This window comes from Pleurodeles waltl, chromosome 11 (assembly GCF_031143425.1).
Source record: "Pleurodeles waltl isolate 20211129_DDA chromosome 11, aPleWal1.hap1.20221129, whole genome shotgun sequence".
In the NCBI taxonomy this organism is placed as follows: Eukaryota; Metazoa; Chordata; class Amphibia; order Caudata; family Salamandridae; genus Pleurodeles; species Pleurodeles waltl.
In genome coordinates this window covers 408,392,330-408,414,997 of record NC_090450.1, presented here as the reverse complement: position 1 = coordinate 408,414,997, position 22,668 = coordinate 408,392,330, and the positions used below count along the sequence as shown (strand labels likewise).

The 22,668-nt window shown below is 45.3% G+C and overlaps 1 protein-coding gene across 3 annotated transcripts in view; it reads right to left on the bottom strand.

Moving 5' to 3' along the window:
- Positions 1 to 22,668, bottom strand: part of UGGT1 (UDP-glucose glycoprotein glucosyltransferase 1) — a 1,185,714-nt gene that overhangs the window by 275,701 nt on the left and 887,345 nt on the right. For all 3 annotated transcript variants that reach the window (XM_069213734.1, XM_069213736.1, XM_069213735.1), the window contains one exon: positions 7,917 to 8,005. In XM_069213734.1, the coding sequence (XP_069069835.1) occupies positions 7,917 to 8,005 (89 nt within the window). The remainder of the gene's footprint in view (positions 1 to 7,916; positions 8,006 to 22,668) is intronic.

Here is a 22,668-nt window from a genome sequence, read left to right as displayed (position 1 = left end):
ACACTTTAATCATGTCTATACCCCTTTACTTCACTGTACAACACTACTATAAACTGTTTGCCACTGTACAACACACTACGCCACTCTATCCTGGAAGCCCAAACTTGATCAAAGTAAATCCACTCTGCAACACAGATCAGAAGCAAACCAGAAAAAAGTATAAACAAACATCAAGTAGGGCAGTTGTGGCAGTCCTCCAAGTTTGTAGTGTGGTAGCCATGGGTGAGGCCCTGTACGTCACTGAACTATGGGCCTATTGGGGAAACCAGCCAGATAATCTGTAGGGAGAATAATTTTCAAAGATATTTATTTAATCTTCCGAACAGTACACCGCGGTTACAATTAAGCTGGGCTTAAACATCCAAAGAATAGACCACATTGCCTACTTAAGACTTTTAAATGATTGGATCAGATTATGGGTAACACCGGAGTTGGGCCTGTTGCAAATGGCCATTAAAGAGCTTGCTGTAATAGATCAAAACTACTCCATGTCCTGGCTAAATGCTGTAAAAGACATCAGCGGCAAACTTAAAGAAACAGGATGAATGGACTCAGGTTAAGAGTTCAGACAGGGACCACAATCTTTCAGAAGAGTTGAGTTATTCACACCCAGACAGCAGAGTCAATACGTTTCTTTCCCATAAATATTTGAAACATTTAAGGATAGGATTACTCCCCCAAAAACCAGAACCTTGTATACCAGATTTATAATTGGCATGTTGCCTTTAAAAACGCTCACAGTCTAAATGGAGCAGAAGTAAAAGTGAAGTAAGTGAATGTACCACTTGCCGGGGACTCTGGAATTCCAAGAGCATTTCTGCCCAACCATCTGAAAAGGCGACAGGTCATGCAAAAGGGGGGCTCTTAATGCTATTAAACAAAAGTGTGCAATGTGAATACAAGATTTTAAAATTTGACTCTGCTGATTTGATGGGGTTACAAATCTTGTTTCAACAGAGTTTTAATGTAATTTTTATTAATGTCTATGCCCGATCTGTACCACGCGTAGCAGAATCTCAGATTTTAACCCAGTTACTTGATTTTTTAGATACCCTACAACCAACATCTTATCTGATAATAGCTGGGGACGTAAATTGCACCTTTGAACCTTCTGTGTTACTTAGTGGTCTAACTGAGGAAGAAGATCAAATATGGGGGATTGCACAGCTGAATTGTAATCGTTTTTGTCCTCGTTCCCGTGCAGCGGCCCAGTTGGCTTCCCTTTGCTTGAAGCATGGCCTTAGGGCCTGCAATGGTCGTATGCCCTCAGACTTGGACACTGCACCTACCTTTAAACGAGGTACAACTACAAGCGTAATTGACAAATTTTTAGTTGACGTAAGACTGTGCCCCCTGTTGAGAGATATGAAGGGGGATGTTAGATGTGAAAATGATCATTATCCCTTGTTACTTTCCATCTCTGGGGATGAATAACCAATTTACTATGGTTCCCACCCCCTCTTTGAATAATCTATCCATGAAGGTTAGGTGGCCGAAGGAGGTCTCGAACCCCTACCTATTACGCAAGATTTTGGCTCCATACCAAGACCACAATTTCAAGGATATTCCACTTCTATGTCTACAGGAAAATATGGTTGTCAAATTGCTAAGTATTTTTTACAGGAAGGTCGGGGCAAGACAGCAAGGAGAGACTTTGGCAAACAATTCATGGTTTGACGAATCATGCTATAGGGCCAAGACAGGGTTAAAAAACGCCATTATGAAAGGGATCCCCGGGGAAATACAACAAGCCAGACGCACATTTAAGGAGTCCATTACACGAGCAAAAAGATCTTGGGAAGAAAAAACAATTTGGCAGGAGCTGTTGGATGCTACGAAATCAAACAACAACAAGTTGTTCTGGGAATTTTTATACAAGCGAGAAAAGGAGGGTAGGACTAGCCTAAGGAACCACATACAACCTGAAAGATGGATGGAACACTTTTCATGCCTTTATGATAAAATTGACATACCTGTGACCCCCGTCAATCAGGATGTGGGGCAAGACCCTCCCCCTTTCCCGGGTGCGGTTTCGGCCCTTGTTTTTATAGGAGAGGGCCCACAGGATCCCAAGGGCCACACCTGTTTCTCTATTGAAGAAACTGCTGAGGCAATCCGCTCGTTAAAACCCAGAAAAGCACCAGGTCCAGACCAGATACCAGGGGATCTTTATAGATCCGAGCCAGCAATATGGACCTGGTACATTAATACACTCTCTAATAAAATTTCCGAAGGGGGGCAGATCCCCATGACATGGAAGGATGCTGAAATTATTCCTATCTATAAAAAGGGTAATGTAAACCTCCTAGCAAATTACAGGCCAATCAGTCTTATAGATAATCTGCAAACAATTTATGCAAAGCAACTCCTAGGCAGATTAACTAGCTGGGCCATGGAAAAGCAGATCCTTTCTCCCCTCCAGGCAGGGTTTCGATCTAGAATCAGCACAGTGGATCAGGTCTTTAGGCTGGCCGTGCTGTACTGGAAATATACAGCTCTTGCAAAACAACCCTTATACATTGCTTTCGTTGATTTGAGATCAGCCTTTGACCTGGTTCCAAGAGAGAAGCTATGGGAGGTGTGACATAGAATAGGGACTCCAGCCAACATAATTTAACTCTTGAAGCGACTGCATGAAGATACATATGCGCCAGTGAGATGGGGCAACCAAGGCTAATTAACAGACAAAATCCCCATAAATAGGGGTGTTCGCCAGGGTTATGTGCTAGCACCGTTTTTATTCTCTATCTTTATCAATGAGGTGGTACAGGTTTTGATGGCATGCCAGAACGATGCTCCCACCCTGTGCGCTCAGGAAATCCCAATCCTTCTTTTTGCAGACGACTCAATTTTTATCTCCAAATCCCCTATGGGCCTACGAATTCTCATTCAATCTATTTTGCTGGGACTATGGCCTTCAGTTGAATCATAAGAAAACCAAGCTAATGGCACTTTGCTTTGGAGTGCGGAAGAAATGCACCATCCGCTTAGATGGCGATCCCTTGGATAAGGTCAGCTTCATTGAATATTTGGGTGTAAGGCTCATTGATAATTTGCACTGGGCAGAACAGGTTAACAAAAGTGCTGGCCTTTTGCAGCATGGTGCAGTATCTATCCTGCGCTTTTATAGGGGTACAACAGCAAAAACTGTCTCCCCAGCAATTAAGATCCTAGTTGCCAGGGCGCAGGGAGCCGCTGTCTATGGTGCGGAGGTCTGGGGCTTTTCCGACCACAACAGGCTAACTATTGGAGAGAATAGCTTTGCAAGGGCTCTATGTGCTTGCCCTCCCAGCACTCCGCTGATTCCACTGTTCTTAGATTTGGGCCTAAGACGGATAGCCGACCTAATTATTTTAAGACTACTTTTATATTGGGTAAGGCTATGGACTGTCCCAGAACTGGATGTTTACAAGACCTCTCTTTTGGATCTGTTAAAGTGTCCCAATTCAGCCTCTATCCCCTGGGTCAAACACGTATCTAGTTGGTTTAGCAACTTTGGCCTAGGAGACTTTTGGGAGAAACCCCAAAACCTTGAGAAAGCCCACACCAAAGTATTGAAGCATGTATACTGGTCCTATGTAAGGAACCACTATATTAGCAGCAGATCTCATGGTTGCCTAATAAATCTTTTCATTGACCTTAAATGGTACCCGCAGTTCGAATTATATCTAGACATTATACTCGATATTCTAGGCAAAAGCTTATATGCTAGACTCCGCTTTGGGACCCTGCTGCTGAAGCCTCTGATGTGTAGATGGGGTGCAAAAACAACAGCTGATATATGTCCCGCATGTGGTATAACTTCTGAAACAGTTGAACATTTTATGTTTTTCTGTCCCGCATATTCTTCTCCTAGGTCCAAGTGGATCCGTAACATTTGCCGGGAAATGGGAATAAGGGAATGTGCCTTTGCCCTGAGGATTTTAAAAAGCCATTGTTCCAAAGTTCTAATATATGCTGTTAGTACGCATTTACTGGCAGCATGGCATATACGTAATTCTTTTATCAGCAATGTGTTTTAACCATGATTGGATGAGACTCTTTTAAATGATGCAGTAGGGGTGCTGTTCTTTTCCTTGTACTGTTAATATGGTTTTTAATAGGAACTGTATTTTATATCTTTCTGATCTTATTATTTATTGTGTATTTGCTTTGATGATCCACTGATTGAATAAAGCTTGTGTTAATGGAATGGAAGAGCATTTTTTATTTTTCTGCCCCAGGTACAACTTATCACGCTCTAAGTGGATCATCCCACTCTGTCACTATTTGGGCGTTAGACACAGTCCTGATGAGCTGTGACTACTTAAATATAATACAAATGAACTGATAGTTTTTGCATTATCACGGTTCTTAAACTGGGCTAGAACCTGTAGGAAAGGGCCCTTTTTTGACAATGTAAGGCCCCAGTTTTTGCCTGGTACATGATGTGATTTCTGAAAACGCACGGGATTCCTGCTAAACAGGTCCCCAGTGGCAAATCTCTTTCCCAAAATTGTACAGTTGTTTTCTGCAATTGTTGCAACCTTTAGCACCCTCTGTAAGTTCCTAGTAAATGGTACCTCTGGTACCTAGGTCCCGGGATACGAAAAAGAAGGTCCCTAAGGGCTGTAGCATGAATTGTGCCACCCTAAGTGACCTCGCACCAAACACACACACAGTGCTACCATTGCAGGCTGCGTGTCTTGGTACAGACAAAATTGGAAACATGACCTGTCACTCATCCTCATCTGCCAGGTGCCATACCACTGCATGTAATATCTGTAAGTCACCTCCACGGAAGGCCTTTCAGCCCTAAGGCAGGGTACATTATATTACATGTGAATACATCATGCATGAGCAGATATTCTCATCCTATTTCTTTGTCAATTCGTAGACCTAGTAAGTGGACAGGGAAGTCATTTTAAGTACGTATTGGACACTGGTCAATACGAATTCCCCAGCTATGTGAAGATTTCTCTGAACATAGGGATGTTTGGCATCAAACATCTCATATTAATAAACCTTTACTGATTCCAGTGATAGATTTATTAATACATACACCTAGAGGGCAGCTTAGAGGTGCCCCCTAAAAAAAAACTACTGACTGCTGGTGTGTTTACTGGCGGGTCTCAACCAGTTCAGCCACCATAGACAAGTTTCTGATCTCGTGTGGTGAGAGCTTGAGCTCTCAAAGACCAGGAACAAAGCCTGCTCTCAGCGGAGGTGTTGACACCTCCTTCATGCAAGATTTGCATATCAGGAAGAGAAGCTTTAAAGGCCAAGCTGCCTTTGTAATGCAACCCAGGTCTCTCCAGTGGCGTAGATGACAACCCCCATGTCCTCATCCAATTCTTGGCAGCAAGACAGGCTGGAAAATTAGTAAGATTAGGAGGTGTGCCCACACCATGCCAGTCCCACTTATAAAGTGGACTAGCTGATGTGGACACTACTTTTTAAATTCTTCCATCTTGGTTTGGAAGATTTTAGGTCACTAGGGTCAGGCTTATGCACACTTCCCAACGGAAGTGGCCATAGAAAGGGTATAGTCACCCTAAAGGTGGGCAACCCATTGGAGGCCATATGGCACTTCCTGTTACGCCCCTAAATTGAGTATTCAGGTGGCACCCCTGACCCCCAAGAACTCAGATTCTGACGACCTAAGACTAAAAGGACAAATAAGAGATGCACCTGCAGAAGAGATGAAGCAGCTGACTTGGTACCAACCCCCGCCGGCCGGTTTGCAATCCTCAACGGACTCTGCATCAGACGATGCCTCGTCCTGCAGCTGAACCTCCAGAAACCTGGGAGGACTGCCTGCCTTCAAAAAAAGACTCAAGACTCCTGGGAGCAGCAGAGCTGCTACCCAGCCAACTCTACAAAAAGGACTCTGCAGCTTCCAGAAGCGCAAAGACCAGACACCTGAAGACACTGAAGACACCATTGCACCAGCCGTCACCGACCCGAGTGGGAGTGGATCTCCAGTGCCAGCAAAGTCCCCAGCTGTCCAGAGTCTGTGTCCATCATGGTTTCACCCCTCTTGGACTCCCTGAAGTCGCCTGCAGCCTCTGCAAGCAGGCCCCCTCTCCTGCAATCTCTGTGGTGATAGAAACCCGACACCTAAAGCAACCACTGCAACCACTGCACCCACTGCCACCGGCCAGAGCTGAAGGGGACCCATAGTGTCAACGACGTCCCCCAGCTATGCAGAGCTCGAGTCCATTGTGGTTTCACCCCTCTTGAACTCCCCGGCTACGCCTGCAGCCTCAGACCACAGGACCCCCAAAACATGAGTGTTCTTGGACAAGGTAAACCAACGCTAAAGGACACCCCTGCATCTGTCGCCACTGGGCCCTGGTGAAGAGGACTAAAGGTGCACCTACTTCCAGAGGACACCACGTTTGCAACTCACCTGTTGATCATCCCTGTCTGGCCCATCCAGTCACATCCTGCAGCCTAGAGCTACGGAGACCAATCCCCATTGAAATACATTGGGCACCCGACACATACTGCACCCGGCCGTCCCAGTGCAGCCCGGAGCAACCTGTTGGTGTAGTTCTGCCCCTTCCCTAAACCTTAAGTCCGCAAGATTGGTCCCGTGATTCACCAATAAGTGCTTGTTTGCTGATTGTGTTTTCCTTCCATAGGTTAACACTGAGGAACTCTTAAAATTGCACAGTGTCGATTCTTGCAACGAAAAAGTATATCTGCTTAAAAACATATTACCTTATAACGAAGTTCTTGGGTTTAAAATATGTGTGTATATATATATATATATATACATACATATATTTATATATTTCTATATATGTTATCTTTCTAAATTGGGTTCAGATTTATTCTGTGAGTGCATGTCTCATTTATTGCTTCTGTGAATATAACAAATGCTTAGCACTACCCTCTGATACACCTAACTGATTACACAATCACAAAACAGAGAATTAGTCCTATCTACTTTTGCCTCTGCAAACCAATTGGTGAACAACTGGACTCTGCACGGTGTACTACTTTTTAGTGCACCATGTAGAGAACCAGCTTCCTACACTGATGTGGAAAGAAAAGAACTGACATCAGCGTGCCGGGGTGGCGCCTATATAGGACCTGTGACGTCCTATCTGGCATGGATAAAAATAATACTGGACCCGGTGCTGATCGACACTACCTAACGGCACTCAAAGAAGAGAGGGCAAAAAATGCTTCCTTATTGTCATCAGTATCCTTACATACCTTCCTCAACATCAAAATGGAGGAAGCAAAGGACTCAAAACTAAGACATGAGTTTCTGGTAGTTTGAGGTAGAGTGTGTGAGAAGACACAGAGCCCAGGCATCAGCCCTAAATGCCTAATTGACTCAGAGAAAAATACTCTCATGTCTGGAACATTAGGTCGGGGGTTCAGCACCAACACCAGCCAATGGTGCCATCATTAGCACAGATAGTTGAGAAATTAAAATAGGCTTCAGCAGCTGAACAGACTCACTGGGTATAAAGACATTGGAATGGTGAGAGTCAAAAACGGAGCTCGTACATCCAGATGCAGGAACTACAGTACTGCAATGATCTTTAGAATGAAAGAAAACTTTAAAGAGCACATTAGAGTCGCATTAAAGGGTGCAGAAAAAAGGGAATTGATGTCAGAGCACTGGGTGGCTCCATATATGGCTCTGAGACATCACATCCAGGGAGGTGATGGAGTCGACTTGGAGCCTTGGGGGCACATTTTAGCATTGTAGAAATATTGTAAATCTTGTCTTGATTCAGTCTGGTGCCTAAAGGAGATTCATGAAGTAAGGAATCTGCATGGGGAACTATTCAACAGAAAGGAGTAGTTTGGCGCCAAGGATTCCCTTGCCAAAAAACATTATTTTGTAACCCGTTAAGATTTACTAATTGATATCCAAGGGGTCTCAAAAATTCACATTGCAGTGCAGCTCTTACCATTTAATAGATTCCCAGAATCCAGTCTCTGCCTCACCGTTTCCTTCACTCAGCAAGTCCTCATTCACTTTATCAGGTTTCTTTTGAACCTGCACAAAAAAACAAAAAAACATAAATGTAGCTGAAAGCCACTCTCAAACTCAAGCAGGTATGCATTTCGAAACCAAATGATTTTCCAATGAGATTGAAGGCAGGGTTTATTATAATAAGGATGTGTCCAAGATGTCACAGTTAAGGGAACAAAACATTGGGGAATCTTAACTGGCTTCAATTACAATTACAAGAAAAGGAGAAAGGTAATGTGATGGGCAAGGCCAAAAATGAGACCAAGAAGGTGACAAATCTTAGGGCCACATTTCCTCAAACAGGCCAGTCAAGGTAACATTTTTTAGTGGGAACACAAGCAGGACTCACTTATTTCACTAGATAGCTCAGGGAAACAGAGTTTAACATCATGATCAAATTGCATCTTTGAAAGACATGACATGCAAAACTATGAGGGTTACAGACTTGATGAACAAGTTGCTTACCTTAGCCACAGATTCTTTACCTTACAATTATCCGTAGACTAAACCTTTTTCTTGAGCAATATCCCTGAACAATAGTAGGAGGAATTGTTCGACTTTACGAGGCTTCGTCGTCTGCACTGCAAGTGATGTGCGCAGTGCCTATATAGGCACCACCCAGCGCACTGAGTTTTCTTTTCACACTTTTTCACTTCAGGGGCACAAAGCCATGAAGAACACCAACCAATGGTGTGGAAAACTAGCTTCCTGCAAGAGGACAGTCCTGACAATAAAAATCCATCCGCAGAGCGGGCAGGATAGGTGGGTGAATAAAGAATATGCAGCTAGATAGTCTCTCTCCCAAATAAGGCAATACTAAATGTAAGTAACTTGTTCATATGACAGAAACGTCTAGCCGCAGGCTGCTTACCTTAGAAAAGATACCCATGCAATACCTCCCCAAACGTGCCGAACAAATTCATACTAGAAAGTCCTGCAGGACCAGACTCTCCAGGCAGTAGTGCTTGGTGAATGTGAGCAGACTCCCATGTTGCTGCATAACAGATGTCCAGGAACTGTACTCCACATGTTAACGCAGTGGTGGCAGCCTTAGCTCTGGTGGAATGAGCATATAAATCCTCAAAAGATTGCTTCTTGGCTAATGTGTAGCAGATTTTAATGCAGCGCACGATCCATTGTGAGATGGTCTGTTTCTGCATAGCCCTTCTCTTCTTGACTATGAAATACCCTATGAAGAGTTGGTTGTCCACTCGAAATTCTCTAGTGCAGTCAAGGCAGAACAACAAAGCTCTTTTTAAGTCCAGTTTATGGAGTCACTCCTCTTCTTTGAAGGGATTCGGCAGAGCATAAAAGATAGGAAGGGTGACAGACTGGCCTGCATGAAAGGGATTGACAACTTTAGGCAGAAAGAAGCTCTGGTGCGATGAACCAACTTGTCTGGAGAGACAGTTAAGTATAGAGACTCAGATGACAAGGCCTGGAGCTCAATGACCCTCTCTGGGTAGAAGTTATTGTCACAAGGAAGCCTGTCTTGGTGGTAAGTATTCTGAGAAGGTAGTTTATGTAGCATCTCAAAGGGAGCACTCACTGGAAATGTATGTAAAAAGTTGAGTTCCCACTGGCACATGATAAAGGGTGAAGGTGGAAACATAGGATGTTGGAGGCCTTTCAAAATTATACTGACAACAGGGGATTTGAAGAGGGTTGGCTAATCAGGCAACCGCAGGAAAGCTGAGATGGCAGAAGGATAGCCCTTTAAGGGGGCCAAGACAGAGCCCTGCTGGGCAAGACCGAATAAACAGAAGGACTTTAGAAAGGGGAGCAGAAAGAGGATCAACTTGTTTCTCTGCAGACCATTTCACAAACTTGCTCAATCGGCAAGCGTATACAGTCTTGGTGGAGGGGCGCCTGGCTGCCAAGCTGGTGGAGAATCTTCCACTGCTGTCGCAACAGAAGATCCACCCCGAAGATGCAGCCTGATAGGAGGACCTACGGCCATGGTCACAGCTCGGTTTACCAAAATCTCTGAGCCTAATCCAGAGCCACAAGGATGACTTGGGTCCAGTCGTTTCTGATCTTCTTGAGAACTCTGGGCAGGAGTGGTATTGGCGAAAAGGTGTATGGTAAGTCGGAGCTCCACTCAAGACTGAAAGCGTCTCAATGAGCTACCTTGGAAACTCCAGCGAGCAGAACTGCTCACATTGAGCATTCTTGGCGACAAACAGTTCTAACCAAGGCTATTCCCACTGCTGAAAGAGACCATGCACCACATCCAGGTGGAGAAGCCTTTTGTGATAAGCAAGTCATCTTCAGCTGAGTTGGTCCATCCTGGTTGTCAGAGAGCATTGGAGGTGTTGAACCACCAGGGATTCGCCCTGACGTTACAGCCACGCCCAGAGGCGCAGAGTTACTTGACAAAGGGTCGAAGCCCTCACCCGCTCTCATTGTTGCATTACTCTAGCAAAATATTATTTTTGTAGATTGTCTCCCACTTTTTGCCCCCATTTGGACTACTAGCTGCTGTTTTGTGAGTCTGGTAGTGCACTACTCATGCTAACCAGGACACCGTGCCAGTGCGCTTTCTCATAAAACAGGGTAAATGTCTCACTGTAAACCAAAAGGACAGGACTTTAGCACCACTTTCAGCCTCTAGTAAATTCCACCCCTGGCACATAGAGCATACGTACTAAAGAGGGTCCCTAAGGGATGCAGCATAAACCCATACAGACTGCCACTGCAGAATGCTTGAAATGGTGCAAACCATTTTTAAAAACACATTGGACACAACCTGCGTTCAATGCACATACCAACCGCCTGTAATATATGTGAGTTACCCCCTACAGCAGGCATTACGAGCCCTAAAGCAGGGTGCATTATATTAAAAGTGAGGGCATGAGCAGATGTACCCCTGTGATGCCTATTTCCATTGCTAGGCATCACAAGTATCTAGGAAGCCATTTTAAGGACACATACTGGGCACTGGTCATTAAGTGTTACCCAGGTACACAATGGTTTCAATGAAAATGCGGGTGTTAGGTATCAAACACATCATCTTGATAAATCTGAACTGATGCCCCCTGAAACCATATCACCCATGTAGTGTGCTGGCTGACTTGTAATGTCCAGCCTGCCACCACAGATGCGTTTCTGACCCCCCCATACTTGGGAAAGCCAGAGGTCCCAGAGGCCAGAAACAATGCCTGCTCAGGAGGAAGGTGTTATCACCTCCTCCATCAGGATGGCTCGTAATTCAGCATATTTAGGCTTGAGGCTTCAAAGCCTCTGCCGCCCTTTAATATGAAACCCTGGCTTCCCTCAGACCTGGGGAATACTAGCCCCTGCCCCGAGGTCCATTTAGCACCAGAGAAGGAGAGAAATTAGATATTCAGGAGGCATGTTGCACTTCTGGGCTAGTCACACCTCTAAGGTGGGCTACCTAAAGTTCACGGACAAAGAAGGTTTTAACTATTTTGTTTTTGGTGAAACTAAGAACTCTGGGTCAGGAAAATGCCCCCTCTCAAGAGTAAGAGGTCATCTAGGGGTTGTAGTCACCCCAGAGGAAGGTAGACCATTGGATACTACCCTATACTCCCCTAAACCACCCTACATTCAGTTTTAAGGGGTCCCACTGACATAAGAAAGGAAAATGTTACTTACCCAGTAAGCATCTACTTGTGGCATGTAGTGCTGTAGATTCACATGCTCTGCATACTTCAACTGTCTAGTGTTGGGTCCGGACGGTTGCAAGTTGTTTTATTTTGAAAAGTCTTTTGACTCATGAGGTATAATGACTCCTCCTTTTGCTGGTAATATGCATGGGCATCAACTCGATTGTTAGATTGTTTTCCTGCAGGTTGGTGTGAATAGAGTGTTGTATAAGGGTAATAAAATTGAAATGTCCATGCATGTGAATATTTGTCAAAGACTGACGCCACAGATGTTCAGGAGGGCGGATGGGCATATGTCAATCTACAGCACTACATACCGCAAACAAATGCATACTGGATAAGTAATATTGCAAGTTTGATGGCATGTGTGGCTATAGATACACATGCTCTGGACAGACTATAAAGCAGTGCCTCTCCAAAGCAGTGACTAACCTGTAGGTGTCACAGTGTTTAGAAAAAGGGCACATAGCACTACCTCACCTACATTAGCTTGTTGGCATGCTAAAACATTCCCACAATAATATTCAGTAAAATTGTGTGGTGTAGCCCACATAGCTGCTTTACATATGTCAGCTACAGGTATGTTACCTAAAAAAGCCATTGATGCACCTTTTTTGCAAGTTGAATGAGCTTCCGGAGGAATAGGTTGTGGTCTTTTGGCTTTTGCATAACAAGTTTGGATCCATTTGACTATCCATCTGGCTGTATTGGACTTAGTGATAGGGTTGCCTTTGTGTGGGGGGGAAAAAGAAGGCAATAAAAGTAGTTTTGTTTTTCTAAATGTTTCAATCGAGAACATAAGTGCTCTTTTCACATCTAAGGTAGGGAGGGCTCATCCAGAAATAGAATTAGACAGGAAATTCAATAGTATGATTGAGATGGAACTGAGATACTAGCAAAGGTAAAAATGTTGGATTGGTACAAAGAACTACTATATCCTTATGTATTTGGAAAAAAGGTTCTTGCAAGGTTAAGACCTGGAGCTCACTCATACATCTAATGGAAGTGATTGCAACTAAAAAAGCCACTTTCCAAGATTGAAACTGTAAAGGACATGAGTATAATGGTTCAAAACGTAGGTCCATGGGTCTAGTGATGACTACATTAAGGTTCCAAGAAGGTACTGGAGGTAATCTTGGCAGATTCACCCTTTTAAGCCCTTCCATAAAGGCTTTAGTTACCAGGATATTACAAATAGAAGAATGTTGTCCGTTTTGAAAGTAAGCAGCTATGGCTGCCAAATGTAACATTATGTAAGTGTATGCTAAGTTTGATTTTTGCAAATGAAGAAGATATAAAATGATGTCTTGCAGTGACACTTTAAAGGCATCCCAGATTTTGGAGATGTAATAGTTGACAAAAAGTTTCCCCTTTGCTGCGCAGCATGCTCTAGCAGTAGATGTACATGCCTTTTCAAGAATATCCAAACATTCTTGAGGTAGGGTCAAATGTCCAAATTCTATGACTTCAGGAGCTAAATTGCAAGATTCACCTCCTTGGAATTGGGGTGCCTAACTTGACTATGGTTCTGAGTGAGAAGGTCCGGTAAAGGGGAAGCTTCTCGTGAGGCACCACTGATAGTTCTAGCAGAGTGGTGAACCATGGCTGCCTAGCCCAAGTGGGATCCACTAATATCAACATGAGAGACGTTCGTCGGAGTTTCCGAACCATATACAGAGGGAGGGGTGGAAAAGCATAAGAAAATATCCCTAACCAGTTCATCCATAGAGCATTGCCCTTGGACTGCCAGTGTGGGAACCTGGAGGTAAAGTATGGGTATTTTACCTTTTCTTTTCTTGCAAACATATCTATGTTTGGGAAACCCCACCTTTGGAAGTAGGGAAGTAGGACTCAAGGGTGGAGTTCCCACTTGTGGACTTGTTGCCGCATCCTGCAGAGGAGGTCGGCAAAATTGTTGCGTGTTCCTGGTAGGTGTTCCGCTAACAGGTAATTGTTGTGGTAAATGGTCCAGTGCCAAATTGTCTAAAAGACATGAGACAACTGTAGAAACTGTGCCCCCGTTTCTGCACATACTACAAAGTTGTCATGTAGTCTGTGCGTATGAGGACTCCTTTGTTGCTGAGATGATTCAGGAGCACTTTGAATGCTAGTTGAACAGCTAGCAACTCTACATAACTGATGTGTAGAGTTTGAAGTTTGTGATCCTAAAGATCCGGAGCTGTGAGAGGCTGGAGGTGAGCCCCCCACCCTCTCTGAGAGGCATCTGTTGTCAGAATGATCTGTAGAACAGGGTCTAAGGAAAGGCCTCCCCCTTCAGAAAGTTGGTTTCGTTCCACCACTACAGAAAGCAAATTGGTGCAGCTGTCTACCAACACTAGATCCTGTTGACAACCCTCTGCTTAAAACCATTGGTGCAAAAGATATTCCTGCAACAGACGCACGTGAAGCGGGGAATGTGGCACAATGGCAATACTGGAGGACAACATGCCTAGAAGCCTCATGACACATTTTACTGTGACTGGGTGATTGGGTCGAAAATGGGAGAGTTACGACTGAAAATGTATCCTTGCTGCATTTGGGTAGGCTAGTCCCAACTGTGTGTTGAGAATGGCCCTTAGATAGGGTTGTATCTGAAAAGGATTCAAGTATGATTTTTGGAAACTGATTATGAAACCTGGTTGATGAAGCAAGTCTATGGAGAACTGGGTATGGTGCAGACATTATGGGAGAGCACTAGCTTTGATGAGCCAGTCATCCAGGTATGGGAAGACATTATTTTCTGGCTGCGCAAGTGTGCTGCAACAACTGCAAGGCATTTTGTGAATACTCTTGGTACTGTTGTAACCCCGATGGGGAGCACTTCAAACTCATAATGTTGTCCTGCTATCCAAAATCTGAGGTATTTCCAATGTGCTGGGTGTATAGGAATGTGAAAACAGGTGTCCTTTAAGTCTTGTACTGATGGAAAGTCGTACTGTTGAAGCAATGGAATCACATTTTGAAGCATGACCATGTGAAAATGTTCTGCTATATGTATTGATTTAAAGGTCTGAGATCTAGAACAGGACTTTAAGAGCAATCCTTTTCTGGGTAAAGAGAAAGTACAGTGAATAAAGTCCTGTTCTTTGATGTTGCAGACAGACTGGTTCCATCACTGCTTTGGCCATTCGGCCCTGCACTTCTTGTCTGAGAAGAAGGATATGTTCCTATGAAAGTTTTTTTGAGGGTCGGTTGGGTGAGAATGTATGGAAGTGTGGAATTGAGCTTCAGACAGTAACCATGTTGGATGATATCAAAAACCCATTTGTACGTTGTGATATTTTGCCAGTGATGAAAAAAAGGTAGAAGACGTCCTCTTATAGGTGTTTGATACTCTGAGAGAAGGTGAAGAGAGTCACTGCTTGGGGGCAGTGGAGGAGCCTGTAAGAGAGGGTGTTTTACCCTTGCCTCTATTGTTGTTTTCCCTATAGGAAGCGTATAAAAGCCTCTGTGGGAGGATGAATGGGGTTGGCCTTTAAGTAGGATAATGAAGTGGCTGGTGCAGATGTTTTAGAGGGTGTTTTATATTGTGGCCTATGAAAGGCACCACGTTAAGCAAGGGTTTGAAGAGCTCCCATGTGCAGGAAAGTGCCCCTTTTGGCATGGTTACTACTCCACTTTTTGCCTGATATTTGATGCAAACTTGACTGGGTGTGTGCTGGGATCTTGCTAACCAGACCCCAGCACCTGTGTTCTTTCCCTAAACTGTACCACTGCTTCCCTTGTCAAAGGTACCAGTGGTACCAAGGGCCCTGTGACCAGGGAGGGTCCCCTAGGGGCTGCAGCATGTATTGTGCCACCCTAAGGGACCCCTTACCAAACACATGCACACTGCCCTTGAAGACTGTGTGTGTTGGTGGGGAGAAAAAGTAAAATAGACATGGCATCCCCTTCCTGGGTGCCATGCCTACAAACTGCTGCCTGTGGCATAGGTAAGTCACCCCTCTAGCAGGCCTTACAGCCCTAAGGCAGGGTGCACTACACCACAGGTGAGGGCATAGCTGCATGAGCAAAATGCCCGTACAGTATCTACATCCATTTTTAGACCCTGTAAGTGCAGTGTAGCCATACTAAGTACACGGGCTGGGAGTTTGTCATTATGAATTCCACCGCTCCATGATGGCTTCACTGAAGACTGGGAAGTTTGGTATCAAACTTCTCAGCTCAATAAACCCAAACTAATGCCAGTGATGGATTTATTTAAAAATGCATACAGAGGGCATCTTAGAGATGCCCCCTGAAATTCACCCAACTTTCTAGTGTGTGGCTGACCAGTCTATGCCAGCCTGCCACTCCTAGATGAGTTTCTGACCCAAAGGGGTGAAAGCATTTGTGCTCTCAGGAGTCTGGGACAAAGCCTGCTCTAGGTGGAGATGCTTCCCCCCCTGCAGAAACAGAAACACTTAGTGAGGCACAGAAGCCTCTTTCTAGCATGGTTACCCACATTTCTGACCTGTTTGTCAGTGTGTTTTGACTGTCACTGGGATCCTGCTAGTCAGGACCCCAGTGCTTATGATTTGTGGCCTACTTGTCAGTCTGTTTCACTGTTTTTGTCAGTATGCTTGACTGTGTCACTGGAGTCCTGCTAACCAGAACTCCAGTACTTATGCTCTCTCTGGTTCCAGATGTGTCCTTACATACTGGTACCCAGTATTCAACTCCAAATTGGCATACTGGACTTTCCTTATAAGTCCCTATTATATTGGAGTTCCAAGGGATCCTTATGGGCTGCAGCATTTCTTTTGCCACCCATAAGGAGCCCATACAAAGGCTTCTACAGGACTGCCATTGCAGCCTGTCTGAAATAGTGCATGCACTATTTCACAGCCATTTTCACTGCACCAGGTCACTTATAAGTCACCTATATGTCAAGCCATCAGACCCTGATGGCTTGTGCAAAGTACATGTGTGTAAGGGCACCCTTGCACTAGCAGAGGTGCCTCCACGTCGTCCAGGCCGATTTTCCCGGACATTTCGTGAGTGCGAGGACACCATTTTAAGTGTGCACTGCACAGAGGTCCATACCTCTGTACAGCTTCACAATGGTCTCCGAATATATGGCCATGTAAGGTGTCTGACAACTGGAAACTGTACCTCAATACTGATTCCAGTATTGGTTTTACAATTCTATGCACCCTGGGGGCTCCAGTATGGACCCGCAGTACTGCCATACCAGCCTTTTTAGGTTTTCACTAAACCCCAGCTGCTGCCACCTCACAGACAGGCTTCTGCCCTCCTGGGGCTTGAACAGCTCAACCCCAGGAAAGCAGGAAAACTAGGCATTTTCTTTAGGAGAGTGTCTTAAACCCTCTCCCTTTGGAAATAGGTGTTACAGGCAAGGGAAGGGTATCCTCCCAGAACCTCTGGAAATGCTTTGAAGGGCACAGATGGTACCCTTCTTGCATAATACTGTCTACACTGGTTCACGGACACCGCCCCCCCCCCCCCCAGTCCCTGCTCTGGCGCAAAACTGGACACAGGAAAGGGGAGTGATCACTCCCCTGTCCATCACCAAGCCAGGGGTGGTGCCCAGAGGTCCTCCAGAGTGTCCCTGGGTTCTGCCATTTTGTTTTCAGGATGGTCAGGGAACTCTGGGAGCATCTGAGTGGGCAGTGCCAGCAGGTTACGTCAGAGACCCCTCCTGATAGGTGCTTACCTGGTTAGGTGACCAATCCCCCTCTCAGGGCTATTTAGGGTCTATCCTCTGGGTGTTTCTTCAGATTCGGACTGCAAGATTCCAGCAGGAATCTTCTGCATCCTTTACTTCATCTTCTACTGAAGGATCAACCACTGGCTGCTCCAGGAACTCTACATAACTGCAACTAAGAAGCAAAGACGACTTCTGCAACCTTGTAACTTCAGCTCCTGCCAGCAACTGCAACAGTTTCTAGGTTGTGTACACTCTGAGGACTGCCTGTCTTCAGCCTGCAACAGAAGAACCAAGGGAATCTCCTGTTGAGTGACAGAGCCACTTCCCTGCTTCAGTAGGCACCTCTCTGCAGCAACGACCGGTGGCTTGGGTCCCCTCTCCAGGCGACAGGCGTGGATCCAGCGACACGAGTGGTGGACTGAAGTGAATCTGACAGTCAACGTCCAGCTGTCCAATTTTGGTGGAGGTAAGAGCTTGCCTCCCCACGCAAGACAGTACCCCCGTGTACCGGGTGACTTGCAGCTACCAAGGCTTGTATGCTACCTTCCAAGAAGTTCTTCGTGCACAGCACAGCTTGGGCCCCCAGCACTCTGTCCTGTGACACAGCTTCCTGAGTGGTTCTCCGGCAGCGTGGGAATCCTTTGTGTGATGCTGCGTGGGCCTCCATTTGCACCTGCCTTGTCCCCGTGCTGTGGGACTCCTGGTCTTCCGAGGGCTCTCTGAGTTGGTGAGAGCCCCCTCTGTCTCCCCCTCCTGCGTACAGTCAACCTGGTCCTCCCTGGCCCTGGGCAGCGCCGTTTTCTGCTAACTGCAAATTTTGCATTTACCAAGGCTTGTTGGTGGAATTCAGCAACGCAAACCAGACTGCATTCATCCATCCATCCAGCGTGGTACATCTTCTGCACCAACCAGGAACCCGCATCTATCTTCTTTGGTGCAATACTGACTTTCTCTTCTCACCGGTGGTTCTTCTTTTGCACCTTTATCCGGGTTAGCAGGGGCTCCTGTTCTCCCTGGAATCTTCAGTGCTTCTTGTACTTGGTCTCTTTCTTCCACACGTCTTCAGGTCCAAGAATCCATTGTCTCTTCTTGTTCTTGCACTGTCTTCTATCATGACTTCTAGTGTGTTTTAGGAAACTTGCTGTGTTTTACTTCTGCTTTCCTGGGCTCTGGGGTGGGTTATTTTACTTACCTTTAGTGTTTTCTGACATTCCCAGCGCCTCTCTACACACTACACTTGCATAGGTGGGAAACCGAATTTCGCATTCCACTATTTCAGTATATGGTTTGTGTTCCCCGACCCATTGCAACCTATTGTGATTTTTACTATTTGCACTGTTTTCCTACTGTGTACTTACCTGTTTTTGATTACTAGTGTATATATTGTGTGACTTACTTACCTCCTAAGGGAGGTATAGTCTCCAAAGTATTTTTGGCCTTGTGTCACTAAAATAAAGTACCTTTATTTTTGGTAACACCGAGTATTGTCTTTCATGTGCGTGAGTACTGTGTGACTACAGTGGTATTGCAAGAGCTTTGCACGTCTCCAAGTTTAGCCTTGGCTGCTCTGCCTACAGCGACCTCTAGACAGCCTTGCGTCTAGACACTGAATACATTTCACTAATAAGGGATAACTAGACCTGGTATAAGGTGTAAGTACCTGTGGTACCCACTACAAACCAGGCCAGCCTCCTACACTTGGCGGTGAGCCTCAAAGGCTACTGCACTTTGTTTTGCTGCCTCAGGGCACTCCAGCTAGTGGGGATGCTTGCCCTCCCGGAGCAGGCCCCACATCTGGCGTCAGGTTCAGAGGGAAAATTAGTATATACCAGGGGGAGTGTCCACCCCCAGCTGGAACCTCCCCTAGGGTGCCCAGAGCTGAGATGAACCCTTCCTGGCAGAATCCTCCATCTTGTTTAGGAGGGTGGTAGCCAACAGGGTTAGTAATGTGCCCACCTCCCTGAAGGGAATGGGCACACGAAGGGTGTAGCCACCCTCAAGGACAGTAGCCATTGGCTACTACCCTCTAACCCCTGTAACACCCCTAAATCTGGCATTTAGGGGCATCTTGGAACCTTGCTCCTTACATTACCCTAAGGGCCTGTCTGCAGTATCAAGACTCCTGCTACAAGCAGAGGACTCGTCGTGCAGGACCAGCGACTTCTACAAACCCCCAGAGAACAACCTGCATTCCCTAAAGACCAGATCTCCCTTGGACAGCAGCCCTGTCCAAAACAAAACCTCCAAACAAGGACACCAGGGCCCTCCAGATCCGCGAGTCCTGCCCACTCTGCACCTGACACCCACAGTCTGAGTCCAGATGGCCTACCTTATCAGAGACTTCCCCAGGTGATTCCGACCTCAAGTCCACCCCGGGCTGATTGCTTCTGGCCACCACAACAACGCCTGCAGCATGAATCCAGAGAATCCCCCTGACCACAATCGGATCCAGTGAAAATACTAGACACCTAAATGTACTCCTGCACCTGCAGCCCCCTGGCGTTGGGGAACCCAGCCAACAGTCCATCGACGTCCAGAGGAGCCTCAACTTACCTGTCCAGCTGTTGGTATTTTGCAAACCACCCCCTGGACACAGCCCCTTTGTGAACCCATAGTTTTCAGTGTTTGCACCCTCCACCCGGCCGCCCCTGTGCCGCTGGGAGTATGTATTTGGTGCTTACCTGTGGCACCCTCTCCCCCGTGCTGAGCTAAACCCCCCAGAGCCCGTGCTCTAAGACAAAGGGTACTTACCTGCAAAGCGTTTACTTTCGAGTGCCACTGTGTCTCCATCGGATTACACTGGGTGCCCAACACCAATTTTGACCTCTGCACCCCGCCAGTATCATGTTGCTGGTGGTGCACCCTTGGTGTCTTCCTAAACTTTGGCCTGTGGACATCTTAACCCCTGAAGAATGGGACTGTAAGTCTAGCACTTGCCTGTAAACTGTGCATGTATCTTCCCCCCCAAGGACTGTATTGCTGTCAATAAAAAATTGCACTGTGTCCACTTTCGATATTGAAAAGTATTACTTATATGAAAACTGTTTTATCAGTGAATTAAAAAAAAAGTGCATTTGATACTTGAAAATTATACATTCTTGAAACTACTTACCTGCAACAAAGATCCTTTTGGTTTGAAAAATAAAGTAACAAAGTATATTTTTTTGATACATAAAGTATTGGACTGGAGTTAGTCATTGAGTGTGTGCCTCATTTTTGGCTGTGTTTGTACAACAAATGCTTAGCACTACTCTCTGATAAACCTAACTGCTCGAACACACTACCACAAGAGAGAGCATTAGTATTATCTACTTTAGCCTCTGTAAAGCCTCTGCGCATAATATACCTTTCTTTGGTATACTATATATAGAGCCAGCTTCTACACCATGGAATTGGCTACTTCATTAACTTTCCTCTTTTTTTTTTTTTTTCAAGCGCCTGACCGACCTGCTGGCTGAAAAGGTGCTCTTTGTCAAAGGGTACGTTTTTTTTCGCTGTACCTCATGTTTAAACCCGGACATGCATAGCCAAGCATGCTGGCATAGGAGGACACTAGTATTTATGCCTCTTCTGGCTGTATCCACAGAGTGCAAGACACAGCAAATGGAATTGTTTGAAATTAGCTGTCATTCACTAACAATCTCTTGTCCTCTCTTTTTGTGCACCACTGGGAGGTTTTTGAGAAGCTGCTCCATTACATCCCAGTGGGCACAAGCGTATCTAGTAAGCAGCCCCTGTCTACTGGCGATACGGAAATGGTTGGCTGCTTGAGCAGCAACATGCTTGCCAGAGGCGTCAATGAGCTTGCTCTGCTTTGGGTTGTAGGTAAGTGCCATCTTTCTGACATAGTTACCCCCACTTTTTGCCAGGTTTCAGTATATCTTGACTGTAGTACACTGGGATCCTGTTAACCAGGACCCCTGTGTCAATGCACTCTCCTCTAAATTTGGTTGCTGGTAAACTTTAACACCCACAATTGGCATACTGGTGCACACGTATAAATCCGTACTATATGGTACTTAGGTACCCTGGGCACTGGTGTACTCCCATGGGCTGCAACATGTACTATGCCACCCTTTTCACCCCATGCAAACTGTGTCTACAGGCTTGCCATTTAAGCCTGGGTGAAATGGTGCATGCAACTTTCACTTTAGATAAAAGGTTTGCCTTATATCCTGGTCACTGCACTTAGATACTGTAGGTCACCCCTCTGGTAGGTCCTTCAGCCCAAGGGCAGGGTGCATGACCCTAAGTGTGAGGGTATCCCTGCATGAGCAGGGTGCCGTTACAAACTCCAGACTCAATCTCTGGGCTATTTATATATATATATATATATATATATATATATATATATATATATATCTCGTGGCATTAGTCGCTGCAGATTCACATGCTGTGCACAGTCCGCCATCTGGTGTTGGGCTCGGAGTGTTACAAGTTGTTTTTCTTCGAAGAAGTCTTTTTGAGTCACGAGACCGAGGGACTCCTCCCATTTCGACTCCATTGCGCATGGGCGTCGACTCCATCTTAGATTGTTTTCCCCGCAGAGGGTGAGGTAGGAGTTGTGTATGCTAGTAATAGTGCCCATGCAATGGAGTGAATACGTATGTACATAATGAAGCTTAAAGTAATATATTTACAAATGTACAAATGTTAAGATCTACTTCTAAACGGCTACAGGCTGCCGGGGAGGCGGGTGGGCGCATGTGAATCTGCAGCGACTAATGCCACGAACAGATGTACACTGGGTAAGTGACATTTTCCGTTCGATGGCATGTGTAGCTGCAGATACACATGCTGTGCATAGACTAATAAGCAGTTATCTCCCCAAAAGCGGTGGTTCAGCCTGTAGGAGTTGAAGTTGTTTGAAATAATGTTCTTAGTACAGCTTGACCTACTGTGGCCTGTTGTGCAGTTAACACATCCACACAGTAGTGCTTGGTAAATGTATGAGGCGTAGACCATGTTGCTGCCTTACATATTTTGTTCATTGGAATATTTCCTAGAAATGCCATGGTAGCACCTTTCTTTCTGGTTGAGTGTGCCTTTGGTGTAATAGGCAGCTCTCTCTTTGCTTTAATATAGCAGGTTTGAATGCATTTAACTATCCATCTAGCAATGCCTTGTTTTGAAATTGGATTTCCTGTATGAGGTTTTTGAAAAGCAATAAATAGTTGTTTTGTTTTTCGAATTAGTTTTGTTCTGTCAATGTAATACATTAGCGCTCTTTTGATGTCTAATGTATGTAGTGCTCTTTCAGCTACAGAATCTGGCTGTGGGAAGAACACTGGTAATTCTACCGTTTGATTCAAGTGGAAGGGTGAGATTACCTTTGGTAAAAATTTTGGATTTGTTCGTAGGACTATTTTATTTTTGTGTATTTGAATAAATGGTTCTTGTATGGTAAA